Here is a 23,313-nt window from a genome sequence, read left to right on the forward strand (position 1 = left end):
AAGAACCAAACCACATAGTGTCACATGTGAATGTGTGGGGCATCATTTGAGTCCTCCTGTCCATCTCTGATGATTCATACAAATGTCCAGGTCTCTATATTGCTTTTACTGGTTTTTAAAGCTTTGCATGAGATAAACATTTGTGTTTCTGGGGGATGTATTGAAGCTGATACATAAGCAGAGAATGCTGGTGTTGCTTTGGTTTTTTCTTCTTGCTTTTCATAGTGCAGAGTGCTTTAACCACTGTTTAACAGTTTACCTAGATCCTAAGGGATACTGCTAACATGAATGGGTAAACCACCAACAGCATTATATCCCATGTCAAAGGCCTTGTACAAGGTAAAAGCTGAAGATATTCAGATTAAACTGTTTCTCAGGACATTTTATAAATAGAAAGCATTTTAAAACCGAGATATCGTTCTTTGCCATGAATACAACAGAAGGGATTTTAAAGCCTTTGCTTGTCTGCATGTCCTCTCTCTTTTGTCTTTCTTGACTCTCTTTTTTATTTCAATTGCAAAAGCTCTAGAAGTAGGTGAAATGGGGGGTAGGGCCAGAGGGAAATGTGAATCTAAAATTTTGATATCATTGTCCTTAGTGGCAGTAGAAAAGAAAAGCATTTTTAAAAGTAATAAGAATCATCATTTGGACAGATTTCCCTGCATTTAATGCATTTAATTTTCTGCATTTCATGACTGACAGTGTTTCCTAGTGAGGAAAATGTTGCCATTCAAGGAGAGTAGCACAGCAAAACCCCCATCCTCCATCAAGGTCTGCACCCTGGAATCATTACTCCCAGAGCTCAAGGAGAATGAAGCTCAGGAGGAAAAGGAGAGTGGATGATAGGAGATGCCAGAGGCACTTGGATGAAGGAGGAGCATTGGAGCAGGACAGGGGTGTTGGTGGGGGAAAAGAGAGGGCTAGAAGAAGCAGGCACCTCAAACAAGTTTGAAGACACAAGAAATGACTGATGGGCTTGGGAAAGGTGTGCATGTATTTGCAGAGGACATAAATGCATCTGCTAATGACTTCTTTTCAGGGCGTGTTGAGGTACTGGTGATGGGGAATAAGCTTCTGGTGTTGAGAGAGATTTCATTGGTACAGCATGACCCAGGAGCTGCTGTACCCCATCTCAGAGCTAAATTACTTCCCAGATGTAAGACAAACAAGCAATCTCTCAAACTGATCTCTTGTTCTTTATGGCTTCAGTCCTCAATATTCATTCAGCAATAGGCAGCTGGTTCTGTTTTCATGGTTTAGAGGCTCTGACACCAGTAAAAGCACAACAAAAAAACTTTTAATCTTTCAGCAATAAAATACACAGCAGAGTTAAATAAATAAGAAGTATCAGAGCACCCGTGTTTTCTACAGGCCTTTTCTCAGCAAAGCCATGTTTTTTTTTTCAAAGATCTCTAAAACGGGTGGGGGGAGGGGGTTGGCTTAGCATTTAAACCCATGTGATAGATTCTTTATCAAGAAATCTCTTTCAGATCATAGCTCCTTTGATGATTATTCAGCCCCAATCCTTCCTCTACTTTAGTTATTTTAACATCTCTGAAGAACTGCCAACATACCTACTTTAGCATCCAGTGACTGTTATGCTGCTTTTTTTATTGGCATTCAATTTTAAAGAGTTGACAGACATTAAATACGAAGGCTTCTTTTTACTGTTCTACAGTAATTCGTCCTACAGTTGTAAATAAGTCTCTCTTGTTCTGCCATCTGCCAAACAAAACTCACTGGTTTTGGAAGAGATTGAGCAAACAGACAATTGTCCCATTTTATGTAAGCTGTGAGGGAATGGATATTATAGTGTTTGGGTTTTTTTATTTTCAATGCAAAAGAGGCATCTTCTGAAAATGCTAGTTTGTTGTGGATATTTTTTTAAAGATGGGTCTGTTAAATTTGTTATTTTTTTTTTCAAGCATAATGTTTTCCATACAGACGTGTCATGCAAGCCTGGAGGAGAATGATATTTAAAGATTTTAGGATATCCTCTTGGACTGTAACAAACAAACAAGCAAGCTACTAGCTATGAGGAGCAGTAATTATTCCCAATAGTCTAAACATTTTTATTATGTACTTTTTTTTCTCTCTCTCTCTCTCTGGTAGACACCTTGCATTTCCAAGACTGAAAATCAGCCTCAAGGACTTGCAACCAGTGTCAGGTGGGGACAGACACCGATCAATCAGTCGACGCCCTGGGACACTGATGAGCCTCCATCTAAACAGATGAGGGAGAATGAAAACCCAGGTATGTTTCTAATCTTATTGTAATTCTACAAGGGAAAATCATTTGAAGCAAATTCAATGCACTATCTCCATTTACCTCCATAAATTAGACTTCTTTGTGAGCCCTTTCTTTATTCTTTAGCAGGTTTTTTCTCTCATTGTAAAGACCCCTCAAGTTTCTTCTGTGCTGGGGCTAATACAAATGTATTAAGATGCCTGCAAGTTCATTAGAGTGTTTTTTTTCTCCTTCTCTGCCTTCACTAGAGGAAGAGGCACTTTGTAATACTTTAAGACCTCTTTTATGTCCAGAACTACCTGAAATGATTTCCAGCTTCCAGACACATATCATACATTGTGCTACTATGCCAGACGCCTAATTACAATCTCTTTGTAGTGGCTGGAGCACCATTATTACACACACAGAGTGTTTGTCAGAGAGCTATGAAAGCACGGTGGGGAAAGAGGTTAATTTTCTTGGAAGCGTGCACTTAAGCCGCATAAAGCACAAAATACATAAAACCACAAACATGCCGCATGTCACCTGGTGAGTATTTTAACAATTGCACTCACATCACCGTAGTAATTTCATGCACTTACCAGTTGGGAATGGTTCCAGACCCTGAACCACTTTAGGTACCTTGAAGGAGATGGGTGTGTTGGGGCGATTCGCTTGCGAATGTTGGGTGCAGGACGGGAAAGCTCTGGGTGTTTTGGTTTTTTTGTTTTTTTGTTGTTCTGATCTCCCCTGTGCCAAGCCCGCCACCATTGCCAGCCTTCCTTCGTGCCACAGGTGCAGCGCCCTGGGTCACCACGGTGGCGGCGGGCAGCCAGCCCGCCCTGATCACGCACTCCTACGGGATGACGCAGCCGCCCACCTTCAGCCCGGCCGCCAGCGTCCAGGCCCCCGTCATCGGCGTCACCCCCTCCCTCCCTCCACACGTCACCCCCCAGCTCCCGATGATGCCAGCCCACTACCAGCTCCAGCCGCAGCCCTCCCAGCCCCTCAGCAACATGGTGGTCAACCTCCAGAGCCAACCCTTGTACACCAACAGCCAGCCCCTCAGCATGTCCTCCATGAGCGGTGTGGGCCCAGTCGCCCACCCCGGCCCAGGGCCCGTGGGCAACGGCCACCTGGCCTGCCCGATGCTGCCGCCGCCGCCGCCAACCCTGCCCTCGGCTGCCCTGCCCAGCAACGCGCCTACCACCAACGGGCAGGCGGCCGCCCCGCTGCCCCCCAGCACGGCGGGGACCCCGGACAACACCAACGGGGTGCAGATGCTGCGGACAATCGGCGTGGGGAAGTACGAGTTCACGGACCCCTGGCACCCCAAAGGTAAGGTGGGGCGGCTTGGCCCCGGGGGGGGGGGCAGGCAGTGGGGCAGAGGATGGCGGCGGAACCTCAAGCCTTCCCGCTGCTCTCCTTGGGCCCACTGCCCAGCTCCAGCGTCTGTCTCTGTGTTTTTCTCTTGATTTGTAGCTTTTATGAGTTCATGACAACAAAAAGTAGTGCATTAGACAGAGGGTTGAGGAACTGTGGTTGTATTTTGTAGTGCAGCACGGCTGTCGTGCCTGTCAGATGAGACAGTGCTCTCGATGGTAAAGTAGCCACCATCCTGCACCTCTCCCTCTGAAATGTACACCCGTGTTTCCATCCAGACACTTTCCTGCTGGCTTCAGTTGTGCATAAGTCACAACCCTGATCTTCTTCAGTATTTGTCCTCTCCCCTCCTTATTAGGATCCCAAGCCAAATGCAAGCAACCTTCCGACTGAAGCTGAACAACCCAAAATGATCAGCTTTAAGAGGAAAACTCTTCATTGCCAGCTTCATTGGGATCAAACACTGCAAAACACCCCGAATAGTGATGAGCTTTCCTGAGAAGCTGACCTTTTCTGATAAGTGGTTTGTAAATGAGCCACACCGGTGGGTCATGCTGGAGTGTTATTTCCAAGTATCTTGCCCTAGACACTTCAAAAATACCTACACCATGTACTTAGTTTCTAATTTCATTTCCAGAGCTTTCCCTGCCTCCCTTAAAAATCGTGACTGTGCCACATATGCAGGTAGAGCAAAATGTAGCTCAAAAATATAAATGCAGACCTATCAGCAAAATCAATTAAATTGATTTTTTTAAAAACACCCCAAAGGCTTCATTAAGTCTGTGATATTTTATGTATACATTTGTATTCAGACACAATCCATGTGTAAATTATTTACTTGCCACAAGCTATTAAGTTCTGTTGTGCAGCTCTGTATTAAAGACAAGGAATATCTATTAAAAATTATTAGTCCAATAACTCTTCCTGCTCATTACATAAATTGTACTTTGATATGTACAAATCCTTACCAAACTTGTCATGAGAGTGAGTTCAGACAGTACTTTTCTGAACCTAAATATTTGGTCTGCTTGTAAATTTTCAGCTCCATCCCTGTTATGAGAATCCTTGCTTGATTTTGAGCTTCTGAATTTTTCTTTAAGATTGCAATGGGTTTTAAGTGATCCTGGCCCATCAGGTAGCCAAAAACTGAAGATAAGATAAGAGTTTTGTTAATTCTTTCTCTTCAAAAAAAAAAAAAAAAAATCCCAAACAAGATATTTGTCAGGTCAGCTTTGTAAGTTACAAACCCTTGGTTTTTATGAAGCTGGTTTAGTGAGAGGTGTCCCTGGCTGTGACAGGGGGGTTGGAACTAGATGATCTTTAAGGCTCCTTCCAACCCAAGCCATTCTATGTTTCTATGGTTTTGTAGAAAGAAAAAAGGGAGAGATTTGTAGTCTAATCCTGCTATACTGTGCTGCAGCCATTCTGCTGAACGTCTCTCTTTTCCATGGAAGCTATTTGTCTTTTAAAACACATCATCTCCACTTCTCGTGGCCACCTATCCCAATTTACTGGACTGGATACTCGGATACATGATCAAATTAACACAATTTAAAGGATTACTTGGTGTCATTGGAGACGTGCAAATATACAATACAAGGAAAAACACATAAGCTTAAACCACTTTCCCCACGGTAATTTGATCACATATCTGAGCCCTAGTGACACTAACCTAGTGAGACAAATGAGCACATCAGTGACAGCACACTTGAGGTTAGGAATACTCTTAAATGCCTTGCATACTTAGGGCCAGTAGCATCAGCTGTTATTTACTCTTCCTCCATCAATTAACCTTCAGCAAATCTCTGGCTAGAAGATGAAGTAAACTTCAAATCAGAGCCTAAGTAAAAAGATCATAAAATATTAAGTCAGTCTTTTAATATTTGATTTGCTAAGTCTTAGTCAGCGTTCTTGCTTAAGCTGCTGTGAACTGTGCTCCAGTCTAATTGTCCAAGAGCCACTGAGTGCAGTCAGCTGAGGAGACTTTCATTAGGATGAGGAAGAGAGTTCCTCACTAGAGGATGCCAGGAATGTCAGCCATAGCTCTGATCTGATATTTGGAAACCTGTGTACCTGAGAGAGGCTCAAAAGTAGAATATTAGAAAAAGCAGTGTTTCTAATCCATGACAACTGATGACACATTAGCTTCACTGTGCCTTATGAGCTGCAAGTTAGACAACTGTTTTCCCAGGGATTAGCCAGCTTCGCTATGACTATCAGCTACTGAGTTATTCTTGTTCCTGTAGTGGTTAAAACAAACAAAAGATCACAAAGCAGCCGTGTACAAATGTCTCATAATAAGCAGGAGCTATTTTACAGAGAAAAAGTAATCTCTTCCTCTGTTTCCAGGACTTAAATGTCCTTACGTCTAAAGCTGTAATTCTTCTTGTCAAACAGGAAGTCAGAGAAGATATATTCAGGGTTTGGTTGCTTTGAATGGGATAGAAAGAAGAGGAAAGAGAAGACAATTGGGTGTCTAACTAGACCTTAAACCCTTGCTAGGAAAAGATTCTTAGCAGAACTGGTATGGATTTCACTGTGGTTCAGTTTTCAAATTAGTTTTTGTTTCAATTTTTGCCCTCAGGGATTTCAGTTTCTAAAGACTGGCTGGTTTCATAGTTTCCTGTGATTGGCACTTTTCTCTCTGGGAAGGAATGGAAACTATGAGATAGTACTCTAAGCTGTTCAAATATGCAAGTTCAAGCTAGTTCTCTACAAGTTTAGTTTAAATATTCTCTTTTTCTTGGGGAACCGTGGCCAGTATTGTATTAAGAGCCACTGCTAATGGCCTTAAGATCTATCTCATTATCCTGAGATCCTCTGCATTATTATTTCACTTGACAACCCAGTCGTGTATGAGTTTGAATAATTACCCAACTATCCTTTAAGTGAAAGAGCAGTTCTTGCTGGTTAATATGATAGGATTCTGTATATTTTTAGCTGTTATTAGGGAGCAGATTTGAAACGTCATCTTTTATTTCCCATTAATATCCTTCACTTGGCTGTGTACGTGTTTGGGTCATATTGTACTGTATTCATGCAAAACTAGGTTTCTTCCTTGGCTGTTTCTAAACATAAGTGAAAGCTATGTTGCCAAAAGGTAAAGGCACTGCAAGTTTGCTGTCATATTTGCAATAGGTCAAGAGATCTCACATAGTGATTGAAGGAGTCAAGTTGTTTCCATAGCTCTGCAAAAAATACATTTTGATAATAAGAACTGTGATACAAACCAGATATGTCATTCTCTTTACAGTGTCACAGCTAATTCCCATTAATTCCATTGAAACTACTTGTAAGAAAATAATTTTTACATGGATTAGAGAATCTTCTTGGGCTGGGTGGCTTATATTCTGTGAAGGGATTTTTTAATGCTTCTGTAATATGATAAATACAATGTTAAGTTTAGCTACATGATCCATTTACTTAGTGAATTTATAAAGCAGTCATATTATGAGAGACATAAATGATGTTTCAAAGTAATTATTGCTTTTAGCAATGTGTGAAGAACTATAGAGCTGCCTTATGGAAATGCACAGCATATTTCACCATGCACAAGCAACAGCAGTTCTGAGAGGTGTCAAGTTTGGCCTGTAATTGACCTTTGGATAAGATTTATTCCAAATACACCTAGCTGACTTAAAAGCCATGTCACCTTAATGCAGACATGTAACCTGGTATTTTAGAAGAGAATCTTGCTCTCCACCCATGTCCTAAGTCTTGCTCTGTAATCTAAAGATAAGCACCAGGGGAATTAATGAAGCAAAATATTCGTAACTGTGAAGGTTTTCATTGTGAACATATTCAGTGAAGATGAACTGAAGTTCACATAGCTAAATTTTATGTGGCTTTTTTACAGAGAACAGAGTTGCAAATAATATTCAAACATAATTTCAGTATCTTCAGGCTACATGACGTGCCAGCAGAACTTGTCACTTGCACAGCATGCCTGCAGTGAGGAAAGAGGGATGGAAATCATCCCTTCAGTTTCTGACACAAGGTTCTGGCATCCCATGCCATGGTACAGTGATAGAGACCAATGTCTCTGTGCCTGACAGTCCAGTGGAGCCCAAATCGAGAGAAATTAATCAGTCTGATGAAGGACTAGAAAAGATTGGTTTCTTTGCAGAAATTACTGAAGGAACTGAATTCTTGACTTTTTCATAGGGCAGTGTGCTTCTTGTTATCCAAGAGCTGTAGTAAATCTGAACCTGAACCTGAACCTTCACCACATGTAGGATATAAATGCTCCAGATTAAACTCTGACATCTGTCATACATTTTTAAAGACACTTTCTTCATCAGCTTGATATACTCTGATGCATAGTTGCTGACACAAAGAAATAAGGAAAATACAGCTCTTCATTGCAGTACTTTTTTCTGCAGTATAAAATTAGCTACAGACATCATGGGTTTTAATTCATAGCTAATGTCAATATTTGTTTCCATAGTATTTTTGTTCTATAGTTCTTTGGTATGCAGTCCTTAACTAGTGGCAAAAGAAATCAGTTGCTAATTAGTGTTCAGAATGTGATGACTGTATAAACATAGAAATATCAAAAATAAAATCTGAATGTGAATCCTTTTAGCATTAATTTCTTAACACTTTATTTTCAAGCATCACCAAATATCACAAACTAAACAGCCACAAACCTACAAACGAGTGCTGTTGCATCATCATGTATTGATTGCACCTTTCACATTTGACTTTATTGCATTGGAATTCTCATTAAGCCTCAGACAATATTTACTTTCCTTAATCATGAATAGTAACAAGGAACAACATTTTGTCAATAGCCATCAACTTTTTCTTCACAAAACGCTCAATTTTCAAAGGGATTTCAGCTTGACCTGTAGTTCTGAGAGTTTAGCTATTTCTAGACATGAATGCTGGGGCATGGAGGGGTTTTTAAACATGAATTGCAACCTAGCATTTGGAATTCTAATAATGTTAATTAATGGATATTGTGTAATGAAGACTGTAGGAAGTCTGTTTTCAGTTCTCTGCCTTGCACCAGAATACATAGCCTGTCTACACGTAGGAAATTCTCCCTTATTTTTTATCCATAGATATAGATAGATAAACAGACTATAAAAATTACAGATACAAAAAATATTCATAAAATTTTAGTATGTATGTGTACCTGTATGTACACATATATATATATGTATGAATAGGTATGCCTATAGTTGTGGGGAAGGAATTCTTCAGTAAAAATAGCAGTGCTTTTTTTTTTCCTATTTCTTGCAGGAGAGTTAGGTTAGGGTGGAAGTCTGTTAGCATTGTGCATCTTACTGTGTTTTTCTTGATAATCTTGATTTTCTGCAACAGTCTAAATGGTACCAAGATATAGACAATTAGTGATGATTAGCAAGTGATCATTTTTAAGACTATCATTATAATGATGCATGAATTCACAGAACCACAGAATGGTTGATGTTGGAAGGGACCTCAGTAGGTTTTCTGGTCCCTCCTCAAGCAGGACCACCCAGAGCTGGTTGCCCAGGACCATGCCCAGATGACTTCTTAATTATAAGGATGGAGACTTCACAGCTTCTCTGGGCAAGTGCTCAGTCACCCTCACAGTAAGAACATGTTTCCTGATGTTCAGAGGGAACCACCTGTATTAGAGTGTGTGTTCATTGCCTCTGGTTCTGTCACTTCAAACTATCCTTTTTGCATGCTCCCAACAGGTATTTATAAACACTGGTGAGATCCCTCTGAGTCTACTTTTCTCCAAGGCAATCAGTCCCAGCTTTACATGCCCATCCTCATAGGAGGCATGCTCCAGGTCCTTCATCATCTTTGTGAACTCTCATAATTTTATGAACTCTCCAATTTGTCCAGATCTCTCTTGTACTGAGGAGCCCAGAACTGGGCACAGCACTGCCAAGTGTAGCATCACCAGTGCTGAGCAGAGAGGAGGGATCACCTCCCTAGACCTGCTGGCTGATGTTTAGTATGTTGACACACAGTAAGGACCTTAAATCAAACTGCTTGAACAGGTCCTCTAAAATCAAACATTTTTTCAAGACTAATTACTGTCATTAGAATAATCTTGATGGAACTGCAGAGTTGGTGAGACTATCTAAGCCATCGCTTGAGCAAGACTGAAATACATTTCACTTTTTTGTGTTCCAGGTGGAGTATTTTCAGTAATTTCTGCCCTATCTTCTAATGCCACTGTCAATCAGGTCATGACAGACAGTGATTTAGTGCACTGAAGAGTCAAAGAGGGCTTGTAATAGTCCTAGAACATTGCCTTGCTAAATGTACAGCATAAAGAAGGTCATCGAATTGTCTTTTGATTGACAGCTCTCAGTATGTGATTGACTTCAGATTTCCAAGTTTAACTGGAGCAAGAGCCTCTTACCATTACCAATATTTTATGAGGGTTATTGCAAAAAAGAAGTGTGGGGTTGCTAAAGTGTGTTAAACTCCCTGAAACTGCTCTTAAAAGTCATCTGCTCCATGCTGCTTTTTTTAATACATGTTTTTTCAAATAATCACCAGCTTGGAGCTGTTCTTAAAAGTACAGAGTTGGTGAACTTCATTTTCACTCTATTATGTGATATTGTGTCATCACTTGCAGATCCACTTAGGTAATTAGACTCTGATACATTTCATGATGTCTTGAGTTTCTTCCCACCCTGAAGTCTAAGACATATTTTGCTTAGAACATGGTTTCATAACAAATACAGTTTTGTCCATTAGAGTGACAGCTAAATGCATTCAAATTAAGTCTGAGAGATGGCAGAGTTCTGTTGAATTACTATTTTCTCCCCCATCCACACAACACGATTCTCACAAAGTGCAAAATTTCTCAGGAGCTGGATGATAAGCAAAATATAGGCTCCCTTTTGGCACAGAATACATAAGTGGCAGGTCTTTGAAAAAGCAGCCCAGATTTCCAGGCAGGCTACTTGTCTATCCATCCAAATCCCTTGCAGAGAGCTGGAACTGCATTTTGGATATTCTGAAAGTTATTAATTGTCTAAAACACTTGCAGAGTCTCTACTCTCCTTTCAGGACTCTTTATATTTAATTTCTGATTTCTCTGACCTTATCTTCCCTGGTTCTGTGTCTTTTTCAACTCCTGACTCATATGTGTCTGCATCCAACCCTCTGGGTGCAACAGGAAACATCCATGTTCCTTGTCAGGCTGTGTTCGTATGCCTGGAGTGACTTCAGAGCTAACTTTTCTTCTGACCTTTCAATTCTCTCTACAAGTTTGGCATCTCCTGAATTTGTTGCTAAGATTTCTTTCTCTTCAAAACAAGATAATTCCACTATTTTGTTGTAATGACTTAAAAAATGGACAATCAAGTTATAGCTACTGCAGAAAGTCAGTAAATTCAGACTGCACACTCAGTCCAAACTGAACAAGCTGGATCCATCAAGAGTCTGACTTTGCATTTGTGTTTACATTTAAATGTTCTCAAACTGGGCTGTTCTGTGATACTTGGACAAGTGAATTTATCAAACTGCAAATGATTCTTCATTTCCCTACAAGAAGGTAGAAATGCTTTTTTTTTTTTTTTTTCATAATAAGTAGTTCTCCATGGAGCAGTGCCTGAACTTCTGAACTTTGAATGAAGAACAATCATGTCTGTCTCACTGCATTCAGAACAAGAATTATTCTGTCCCATGTTAGATTTTAAAAATCTAAACAGATTTGTGAAATACAGACATTTACAAACAGCAACTTTTCTTACCCTGCTGTGCCTTCAGATTGCTGGTGATAAGCTCTGCTGTCCCGTGGCGAGGCTGAGCTTTGAGCTGCAGTCTACAATAATAATAACACAGTATTATATAACATCTTGAAACTTGGAAATACTTTTATGGATGTAATTTTATTAAAAATTTAACTGTCTTTAAATAACAGATGTGCATATCTTGTAAGACTAAAGATAAAAGGACTTTGGCTGAAGCAAAAGAAAGTATAACTGTCTGGAAACTAGGTTCAGTGTAACATCCCACAAATCTGCTTGTTTCACATGTCTTCTATTTACACAGGGTACATACTATGAAGAGAGGAATGGTTTGTGCTTTGTAAGTTCACAAGTTTTGTAGTAATGCTTTCTTTTCTAGAGTTTATCTTCAGTTGCTTAAGTAGCAAATAATTTGGGCAAGAATTCAGTGCATACAAAAAAATTCTTCCCAGCAAAGGATATACTTGTTTCTGTATGTTGAGTTCCTGTGCATTGTCATGGGAAGTTCTTCCTGCACAGTGGAATGGTTAAAGCTTCTTGCATTCATTCTGGTTTGTTCTATGTGTATATTCAGGTTGCTAGTTGTACCAAGTGAGGGTATCAAAGTATTTGCATATTGTTTCATCTTAACACTTATAAATCATTCCAGTAGCTTGCCAGACTGGATATTCTGGAAACTAACATAAGGTGGTGAAATCATCCCTAGAAAGGAGTTACATTAGGTTGCAGGAATTACTACTCAGAGAGAAAATTTCCATCTTGTAGTTAAAGTGGCATGAAGTTTGGTCATATTAAATTCAGAAAATGACAGCATGTAGTGTTGTACTTGTTTATGACTGAACTGGAAAAATCCTTGGGCTGCTGACAAAATCAAGAGGTTCAAGATAAGTATTTGACCAGGAGTATGCATAGTAATATATACACATACTTATGTGTACTGACAATTAAGTTAGAAGCATTTGATTAGCAAGATGCCAAGATACTTCATCAAGTTTGCACAGTGTGACTGTGTAACACTTTTTGAAGGAACTAAAACCGATTAGAAGGTTTGCCTAAAGCCTTCATACATTATATTTTGAACAGCACTCTGTGGCATTTCAGTATCAAAAACTCCAAGAATATAGTATTAAAGAGACATTATGTTTTTATTCATGATCCCTCTGATGTTTCAGGGGAATACAAAATGTGTTTTGAACATTAGTCTTCGCACTGAAGTATTTGAGTGAGAATGAGGAAGATGGTATGAAAAAGACAAAATTGGCTAAATTGGAAGAGTTCTTAAAAGAAATGTGGGCTGACAGTCTGACTGATTTATAGAGGATCCAAATCCAACATCGAGCCCAGCTCCTCTGTGTGACCATTTCCTTGGGAACGAAGAGGGAAATGTACCTTGCATCCCCAAGCACATTTTGCACAAAACACTACCATCCTGTGGAAAACAGATGGAGGAGCAGTGCTTGTAGATTCCTGTTGCTTGTAACCTAGGAAATAGGAGATTCTGCTCTTTGCCTTTTCCTGCATGCTACATGGACTTTGTTACAGATGTGAATTTTCTAGATGGCTGAATTTGCTGGGGTTTAGATGTTTTTCTGCTAGATATACTCCTATCATGGCCAAATGGTACTGTTTTATGAACAGTGCATTTCTCTGAGGTTTTGTGTTTTGGTTTCTTTTTTTTATATATACTCCTGTAGGATGGTTAGAGCTCTAAAGCCATATTATAGAGCATCCAAATAGAAAAGCAGTTTTTAGGAGCATTTCAATAACTTTTTCTAGATGGATAGCAGAAATCAGTTAACTTATTTCAAGTTTAGACAGATGCAGATATTTAGTTATCAGTATGCAGAGAATCCTTGCACTCTGAAGAAATACAGGAGTCTCTTTTTCATTTGTGTAAATGGAGCAGGAACAGGGGCTCGTGTTCCTTCAGCTCCAGCGTGATTCTCCATGTATTTTACTTGCTATAATGGTATAAGCAAATTTGACATCCTCTCTTAGGATCAGCTACTCAAGGACAGTCAAATCTGCTCATGAGTAGAAAATAGGTACACTGCAAGATCAGTCAATCTGTTAAAGTCCCACGCCAATAATATTTTCTTCTGTGAGAATGTAAATGAGTTCCACAGCTTTTCCTGGGAAGTGCTTCTTATGCCTTTGGATAAGACATCATTGATTTACTTTTTTTATTTTTATTTTTTTTTTTTGGTTTCTCTCAAAACCATGTAGGCAAACCATTTGCAGTGAATCAAGATGTTATCAGCCAGAGATGCTTTATTTTATTTTCAAAGAGAAAAAGTGGTGCTGAGACTTGGGTCTCTTCTCCCAGGTATCACAGAATCACAGAATCATCCAGGTTGGAAAGGAGCTCTGAGATATTAGGAAAAAATTCTTTATAGAGAGGGTGATCAGGCATTGGAATGGGCTGCCCAGGGAGGTGGTGGGTTCTCCATCCCTGGAGGTTTTTAAAAAGAGACTGATGTGGCACTCAGTGCCATGGTCTGGGAACCACAGTGGCAGTGGATCAAGGGTTGGACTTGATGCTCTCAGAGCTCCTTTCCAACCTGGATGATTCTGTGATTCTGTATAGATATGAGGTGGTTGCAAACCTCACTCAGGAGACATCATGTGCAGTGTCCCACAGCCTTCTTGTGCCTTTTGTTTCATCAGTGACTCAGGAAAAAGTGCCATATACACTGTTCCTACTAGAGTTTGGTCTTTCCTCAAAGGTTTCCTCACTAATTCCCAACTCATCATGGTCCTCATCAGCCTGTGTAATGTGCTCATCAGATACTATTTTACAGCTTTTGATTTGGCCAGAGTGTCTGCTGGGGAAGGTTTCCTCTGGTAGAAGTCTCCAGGTACATGAACAAGTGAGCTCTAAGTGTTACTAATAAAAAATCCTTTAATCCACTTTAACAATGATAAATTGAAGCTGAGAACTTCTCCTTACTTTACAGATACATTCAGTTCAGAATTTCACTTAAGTCAGGAAATCATTTTACAGGCAAGAGGAAAGCTCTAAATACCCTGATGTGGACAATTGCAATTGAAGTCCAAAAGCTCAATTGCTCTTACTGGCTATCTAAAGCACCTATTGATGAATGAATCTTCCACTGATATGGCTCCTTTATAGCAAATTCCTTGGTCTTTGTCATTATTTTTATTCTTAATTGACCCTGGAATCTCCCTTTTAATTTTTCTCAACCTGTAGCAGGTACATGATACAAGGAAGTAGCTGATCTGGGCCATAGAGGTTCAGGTTGAGCAAAAATCTGGCTAACATATTTCCCTGGGTTTAGCTAAATTATCTTGGTAGTAAGTGCATCACAGCTAAAATCCATACTTCTGCTCACCTTCTATCTCGTGTTTTATTTCTGCTTTTGTGTTGAGGAACACAGCACGATTAGATACAATGAAAAATGAAGTCTTTCTATTCTTCTTTCCCAAAAGCAGGGGGTTTTGACGTAAGGGTTCATCCACAATTGTTTGTGCCTCTTGTAGTCCCTCCAGATCTCTCTTTCAATAGTGGCACTTGAACATTTTCCACAATACAGCTCATTGCAGCATTATACCAGGCAGAAAGTTGTGTCCAGGCAGCAGAAGGGCCCTTGAGGGGGGGGTCTTTCCCCTACCTGGCCTTTCATGCTTGGGTCCCACTCCTGGTTTCTTTGTTGGAACGTGTCCTACATGCCATCATCTTACATGAGATGATCAAGCTTTAGGACACAACACACGTTTCAGTACCTGGCTACCAAGCATCCATTTGTTATTTGAAAGGAAATGTAGGCTCATTGTTTCATGTCTGATTTTGAAAATCTGGCCCCAGCAGCAGTTTTTTTGTGCATCAGTATACTAACAGCTGGCTTTTACTGGCTTGGCAGACAGTCTGTGTCATTAAGTAGAACCAAACTATGCATTGATATGGACAGAGATGATCCTGCACCAATTTTGAAAAGGACAGTAGGGCTATTGGCAAATTAGATAGCTGGAGAAGTTCTCCATCTCTCTTCTTTTTCGTGATATATCAGGGAAAAAAATAGAGGGGAAAGCTGAAAACAAACTAATGTGAATGTAATTCCCACATTTCAATCTTCTGTATATTATGGGTCATTACCCGTTAATTTGCTAAATGGCAGTTTTCTATGAAAGAAAAGTTTTGTTTAGCTGTATAATGATGACAGATGATGTAATTAGTATCATCCCCGCATTGAAAATGATAAAAGCATTTCTTTTGTGTGTCACTGCTTTTAGACAGTATAATATCAAAAATGATAACAGTATGAAAATTGCGCCGTCCGCTTTCATATTGTGCATGTAGAATACCTCGGTGATATGATACAAGTAATGACAGGTACTTTGCCATGTATTCATTTTCTCCACTCTCTAGCCTTTATATTACAGTGAAATTAAAGCACAGCACTGAGCAAACCAGACGTGCCTGAATGCAGACCCATCTGTAAATGGCTAAAGTCCCTTTACTGTTGCTGGCTATGATAATTAAGCGATTATAAACAGGGTTTTTGAGGGAGAACATTGAATCATTTTTCAGTTAAAGAAGTTGGGAGGGTATTTTAATTTCAGGCCACATTTGTTGCTTGAATTAGTTTTAATTATATTCTGTATAAGTACTTCCCCCATATCCTGGTCTTGATAGTGGTAGATATTCTCATTTAAATATAAATAAATGCCAAACTTATTTAACATGGAAAGGTGACTGCTGTGACTGTGTAGTAACAATTTTCTCTTTGTTGCCATGGTTTGGATTTTTATATAAGCTTTGCAAATATAATAAAGCTAATGGAGCTCTTCATCCAAGGAAATGGGTATATTCAAGAAAATAAATTACATTTTGCGAGCTAATGAGCTCTACTAATTGTGTTTATCCTTGTGAATTAATACAATTTAAGCAAATCTATCCCCCAAAATCAAGCATTTGATTGCATTTTAGCTGCATGGAAATCGGAACATCCAGATCAAATCTGAGTTTACTGGATATCCAAGGGGTAGGGAAGAAGGTTAATTTTCATTGACTTGTACAGCTGGTGCTAGCTCCTAGTAAAGCAAGAGTTAGCCTTTGGAAGTTGTGGCTTTTGTCATTTTTTTTATTATTATTATGATTCAGCTTCTTCCCACAGAAGCAGAATTCTCAACAAAGAGTTGTATGTAGTAAATCCTATGTAAGATGATGGCAGATGTGTACCAGTCATGCTAATTAGCCCACATGCCCACAGGACAGGATAAAGGAAGGAAGAAAAAAGGAATAATGCTTGTACTTCTTAGAGACAAGTTGTCTTCACCCACTTCCCTCTCTGCCTCCCTTTTCTCACTTTTTCCTTTGCCAACATTTGGCTTTATTTTTTTTTTCTTGTTATAAACAGGTTTTCATTTCAGTGAAGCATTTTGGGAGATGCAGGGCTGAATAAAGAGCTCTATGTATATTCTGACAGTTTTTAGGTTGTTTGGTTTTTTGGAAAGATGAGAGAGAGTAGAGAAAAGGTCCAGTTTGAACACTTGAAATCCTGCAAATGCCCCCAAGCAAACTGCAGTGGTCAGCAGCAACAGGCAGGCAAGTGCTGGCCAGGAGATTTGTGGTACAGAAGGGTGACAGCAGTTGTCAGCAATGGGTCCTTATGGAGGCAATTTAGCTTGCCACGTGTTGGGTTACTGCCATTTTCAACACCGTGAGAGAATGCGTGCCTGAGATGAAGTCTGAGCCTAACTGACTGTACTTCCTTGGTCCTGACTGCACTGCAGCTTTGCTTTTTTATCCTGCCAGATCATTTTCAGCACCGACGCAGGAGTCTCAGCAGTTAACAGCCGTCACAGATTCCTCAGATAGAGCAGGCATGAGATCAGAGCTCTCCTGTTTCTCAGTAGCAGGACCTTCTTCATTTAAAGCCAGGATTGTGAAGCAGAGCCATACAGACTTACCCAGCTGCTGAAAAAAATAGTACCTTCAAGATGGATAGCAGGCAAAAAAAGGGCTCAGACATGAAATTGTCTGTTTGCTTGTTTAGTGCAGCTCAGGTAAGAGCTTGGATGATCTTTTTCAGTCTATGCACTGAAAAAAAATACACTTTTTCCATCCTTGGCATTCAGGTGCTTAGAAGGGCTGTTAGGACTTGTCTTCTAAAATTGTCTCTTGGATTAATTACATTTGTAGTGTGGAGAGCACAGCTCCTCTGTGTAGATGCAGTTGCAGTGTTGGAAAAATGCTTAGAAAATTTATTCTGTAAGGAGTAAAGAAGAAAAATTAATTATGATCACACCTGTAAGCTGGTACAACTGTGTCAAGACAAAGAATTGTACTGGAGTATTAGCTTCAGGTAAAAAAGTATTAGTCAGTCTTGTAAGTGATATAGTTATGTAAGAAGTAGTCTTGATGTGTAGATCAGTTCTGGAGTCCACAGATTCCCAGCTCCCTAAGGAGGTGTTGATACAGATCATAGCAACTCCAAAGGAGCCGTGCCATAGATACATAAATGTGTGGTCCCAATGTACATGTTAATGAAGCCATTATGTGGTCAGTGACACAGAGTGTAGAGCTATCTTCAGCAGAGTTTGCTGTGTTTTTCCATAAAAGAACAGGAAATTGAGTGACATTTTTATTATTTAACATCCATCACCATTAGAAAGTAACAGGACAAAATCAGAGGAAGGATAAAGTGCAAAATGCTTTGCATGAAAAATATTGTTCACCTCTGATGGACATTATAGGCAGCTGGGAGAAAAGGGTCTGCAGCTTGTTCAGTTCTTGTCATTGAAAGATTTTGATAGTTATTTTCATAGCTTAGAAGTTATCTTTTGCAGCAAAAACTGAATCTCGGAAATCAGCATAGCCTGAATAATATGGTAGTTTTGGGCACTGACTTACTGCAACAGACCCATGCCTATCAGCAAGAGTTAAAAATCAAAGTAGATCCTCAGCATTGAACTTCCCTTTTCTACAGAGTTTGAATCAGGTCTTCTGTGTTTCATGTCTCACCGTGTGAGGTTGTAGGAGTTGCTTCTCGGGCCCTGCTGACCCCATGCAGATTTATTGTAGAATTGCTGGATGGAAACAGAGCTTTGATACGTCACACGGGCTGCCTGGTGACTCCTGCAGAGTGCTGACCACCCCAAGTCTGAGAGGAGAGAGACCTGTGTGGGGCTGAGCTCCATTTCGGGTTGTAAAGCCGGGACAGGTTTGAGTGATAGAAGGAGCTCAGGCAGGCTGTTAGCTCCCATCAGCAGGGAAAATGGAAATGTTTATTAATAAGAACCTTTGACATGAAATGCATGATATGTACCCCCTGCTCTAGGCCTGTGATTAATAACATTAATTATGGGGAGTTCATTATAGTCTCGTGGGGATGCGATCCGTAATTCAGCCAGCATTTCATTGTAAATTAGCATTAATGTCCACTTTAAGTACAGCAGCTATCTATGGCAATGCAGAAGGACCTGCAGTCAGGATGTACAATAACATCACCTTCTTATTAAACGATGGTAGACTTTTACCTCAAAGAATTATAGACCTATTAGCATTTCTCTTATGCTAAATCTTTGCTGTGGCTGGCAGTGTAATATCCACTGTGACTAACCTACTGGTTCTATAAAAACTTTCCTCAGCAGAGTAAGTGGAGTCTTAAGCTCCTTGCTGATTTTAAAAAGAAACCAGATAATTTTAAAATCTGTTTGGAAGTAGTCTTGATTGCAGTTTCATTAGCAATTAAAAGAGCATGTAACCTAATGGTTCTTCCACCCTGGTCCAGAGAAATTACACACAGTGGGCAGCTCTTCAGTTGGTTTAAACCATCAGCACTGTAATGAAAGCAGTGAACCTTTACTGATTTGCACTGAGAATCTTGCCTGCCCCAAATTGTTCAAACATATGCCTTCTGAAGGCTATACTTTATTGTTAACTTGTTTAATAATGAAAAAATATTTCATCTTACTTGAAATTCCTTTTCACTGGCTTGACTTCAAGGAATCCCTTGTGAAAATGCCTCAGTCTTCCCTCAGTTTCTTCTGAATCACGCGTGCTGATTAATTTATCTTCCTGCAAATGACCATTATATACAGAGTTTCTTTTCATCCTTAAGTAGCATCTCAGAAACCAAAAGATTCTCAGAGCCACCACTTTCCTGGATCCTGGAAATAGCTGTGAGGACCATAACCATGGTGGCCCCAAATATATGTGCTTTTAAGCAGCTGGGGAAGCAGCTGGTGGCACTGTGGGAAACATCATGAAGATGCCAGAAATTGGCTGACGGACATAAGACTCCATTACAATACCATATGTAAATTAAAATGAGTGGTGTATAAAAGGAATCCAGTCAAAACAGAAAGAAAAAGTGAAGGAGGGCACATGAACATGTTTTTTTTTTCTTTTGGAGGAAGCTGCAAGATTTCCCAGTTACTATTCTTACTGTTCGGATTGCATCAAGTTTTAGAAATGCAAGGCTAGAAAGGGCCTCTTGGGTCTTCATGTCCAAACTGCAATCACAGGTAACCATGTGCGAAAGAAACATCTAGCTCAGGAGAGCCCAAGTCTCCCTTGCCTTTCATGCCAATAAATACCAGGGGCCACAGAAAACTTCCTCTCTGAAATTTATGACCTGTAGTGAAAGATAGAAAGTCATAGCTGTACTGTGCCAAAGTAAGACAGGAAGAAATCTGAAAGGTGTCACCAGCAGCTTATATCCTCAGAGTTTTCTGTTTGCGTACCTGGGAATTTGTTCAGTTTTGTTGAGTTGCCTTCCTAAACCGAAGCTGACTCAAGAGAATTGTAAATCAAAGCAGCTCTGCAAGTGTCTGTACTAGAGAGCTGGGTAGCAGCCTGCAGCCATTTGGCACTGAGGGATGCAAGTCAACGAAATCCAGCACCTGTTGGGCTCTAAACACTTTTCTTAGAATTCATGCAGCTGACCAGTTCCTGGGGCAAAGGCAGCAGCTGCAGGGTGGCAGTGGTTAAATATAGGAAATGGAGAATGCCACATCCAACTGGAAAGGGAAAGAGTGAGACAGGAATCTAACTGCAATGAAAAATCTTCTTGGTGAAAAGGGCACTGGAGCAGAGCGATCAAGAATCAGAGGCTTTTACAACCTCTGCTTTCTTTCTTGTCCATGACTGCACCTAGAGTTGCACACTACATCAGCCCAGGATAATGCTGGACACTTGGCTGTCAGCATCTATAAAAATGAGTGTCACTCCTGGAATGTTTTAGAATAGCATTTGAGGGCCCTGCCCCTCACTGCAAGTAATGTATAGTTGCTGAGATGTGTTGTCCTTGATTTGACTTCTAATAGTGAAAATGCTGCAAAAAGCTTTAATATGAAGCAATTTGACTTTAGCACTGATGGAGTTTGAAAAGGACAGTTATCCTTCTCTAATCCCCTGTTGCGATCAGCATGTAAAGCAAAAGAAAGGACAACCTGAAAGATAATATTTTTTCATTCTGATAGTCTGCAGTACTTAAATTTCACCTAAGAATTTACATGGCCCCTTTATTGAAGAGTCTGGGTGTTTCTTTTGCTTTAGCTGGAGGACTGTTAAAAAGGAAAAAAAAAAGCAAAAAAAAAAGCAGCAAAACCCTTTCCTTAGCTACCTTTCAGGTGGCACCAGACATCCTCACAGAGAAAGGGAACAATGTGAAGTTGTGGAGGCTCAGTTACAGATTGGAAGATTATCCCTGTTCTGCAGACAAACACAACAAAGGCAAGAGGAAAGAATGGGAAGGAAGAAACTCCTGTTTACTTCATTTGCATGCTCTACACGTTCACAAGAGAGAGGCTCATGGCACACAGGTACTCTACAGCCTCTGGCCCTGGCTTACCTCTCTGTTTGGGGAGGACATCTGGCCAGCACGCTCTCTTCTCCTCCCACCCCTTCTCCTTCACACTGGGCTGCGGCAGCTCGAGCTGGCTGAGCCTGTCGCAGTGATGATATTATGCAGTTAAATTAATTCCAGAGCTGGTCAAGCTTGGAATCAATTAGACAGGAGACAAAAAAAAGAAGCTGGGAAAGAGAGGAAAAGAGGCCAGGTGTGAAACAGCATGCGAGGAGAGAGAGTAGTGGGGGTGGTCCTAAGGGTTGCTTAGGGTTTGGTTTAACACAGAGAATCTTCAGGTGAGAGGATTGTCACAAGACCACACAGATTCTTTCTGTCTCCAGCTATCCATACAGGGTTTCTCTAACTGCCTTCTGGCCATACAATCAAGATAGCATCCAGAACTCAAGAGGAGGGTATTCCTTTCCATTTGAGGACAATGCTTAGATGGGCATAAAGATTCCTTGGTTTAATATACAGCAAGCATCTCACTTGACCTTTATCTCATTCTTTATGTCTTGACCTTGCTATTGGGCATAACCCAGGCCCAAGAACGAGCACTGCTGAGCAGGCATCATGCTCTGTGTTCACAACCTCAGCATCTGCTGCAAGTTTGGGCCAATAAATCACAAATGTTGGGAGGAAAGGACCACCTTCATACCTCTTGTCCTGACAGCAGTTCCCACGGTGGGTGTCTGATCCTTGACTGAACCTTGAGGCACTGCCATATGCAAATAGCAGTAATCTCTGGTTTGGTGTTTCTCCAAAGTCAGATGCGCCTGCATGCGTCTGTCTGCCTGGAAGCTTAAATAAAACCAACTGAGGTTTGTTTGCTTTTGCAAGTTTCATTCATCAGCTTGGTTTCCAGCATGTGTCAAACACTTTCCAATTGGTCAGGATCATTTTTGTTGTCTTTCTCCCAAGTTTGCCTTAGAGGAGAATTTTTAAAACTATGTAAGTTTTAATCTTTTAATATCTTGGATGCTGGCCTGCAAAGTTGTAAAACAGATAGTTTCTAACTATATTTGTAATGTTTGCCATGTTCTTCAGCATAATCAGCTCAAAGACTGGATGAACAACATCAAAAAAAAGGTTAATTATAACATTATATATAAAGCCACGTACAAGGCAAGGAATAAGGACTTCAGTTAACCAGGTTGTTCTAGGATCTTTATGAAGCTGCTCAGACAAACTTCAATATAATAATCCTTAGCAGGGCCATCAGAATCACAGCATCTACATGTTGTTTGCAAGTGACATTGGTTTATTTTGTACACCTGCTTTGTTACACTGTTGTTATTGTTTTTATTTACATGCAAACACTATACAGATAAAATGTAGAACAAAAAAAGTAAAATGTTCCTGCAGCAAGCAGTCTGTAATTTATGAGTCCCTCCCTGGTCTTGCAGCCAGGAATAGTGCTATTCACTAAAGTCCATGGGTCTCTAACCCTCCTAAGTTGCCATACTGGGTCAAAAGCCTTTGCAGAGCCAGGACCCACACTGTTATGTTGAGACTTCAACTACTCCAGTTACAGCAGGGAAAATTATTGTTAGATCCTTGAGTCTGTTGCTAACCACTGATTTTAGCTTTCCCACACACCCTGTTGGATGTCAAATAACTCAGCAACTGGTCTCCATCATCAGTGCAGAAAGAGGCATTGCTAGAGGGGCTGGACATCTCTTCTATTGATTCTAGAGCAAACCTTAGCAACTGGCTTGGGAAATGATGTTTGAATGCTGAGTTGTAAGCTTGATACCTCTTGCAGATTGCCTTGCAAGTCCTAGTTTCCTTTCCTTATTCATCTTATCCATCATTAAGGGGTAGAGGTGGTTTATGTTTATTTCAGATTTCAAGTTCTTCTTCCAAAATGCAAGGCTTGGGCTTCTGTATTTTTGTTAGAAGTTATTTGAACAGTTCAGAGCTCCCTTCCAACCTAAATTATTCTGTGGTTCTGTGAGTCTAAATTTTTGAACAGTTCCTTAAAATTCAAATTAAATGGGGAAAAGCATAACTTTCAACTAGTCACAGAGCTACTTCAGATCTCTTCTTTGAAAGTTTCCATTTGGCTGCTGTCTGAATTGTGCACAGTTTGCCCTCCAGGGCCCATTTGCTCTCTGTTGGCAAATCAGGTTCACAGAGAGATGAAAAAATTGCTGGGAATGTTTTTTCACTGTGTCTC

At 40.2% G+C, this 23,313-nt stretch overlaps 1 protein-coding gene across 1 annotated transcript in view; it reads left to right on the forward strand.

Moving 5' to 3' along the window:
• KLHL29 (kelch like family member 29) overlaps window positions 1-23,313 on the forward strand; it is a 391,937-nt gene that overhangs the window by 248,482 nt on the left and 120,142 nt on the right. The window contains exons 4-5 of the mRNA XM_030448709.1: window positions 2,113-2,254; window positions 3,023-3,565. Coding sequence (XP_030304569.1) covers window positions 2,113-2,254; window positions 3,023-3,565 — 685 coding nt within the window. The remainder of the gene's footprint in view (window positions 1-2,112; window positions 2,255-3,022; window positions 3,566-23,313) is intronic.

The sequence above is a fragment of the Calypte anna genome, chromosome 3, assembly GCF_003957555.1.
Source record: "Calypte anna isolate BGI_N300 chromosome 3, bCalAnn1_v1.p, whole genome shotgun sequence".
Lineage (NCBI taxonomy): Eukaryota > Metazoa > Chordata > Aves > Apodiformes > Trochilidae > Calypte > Calypte anna.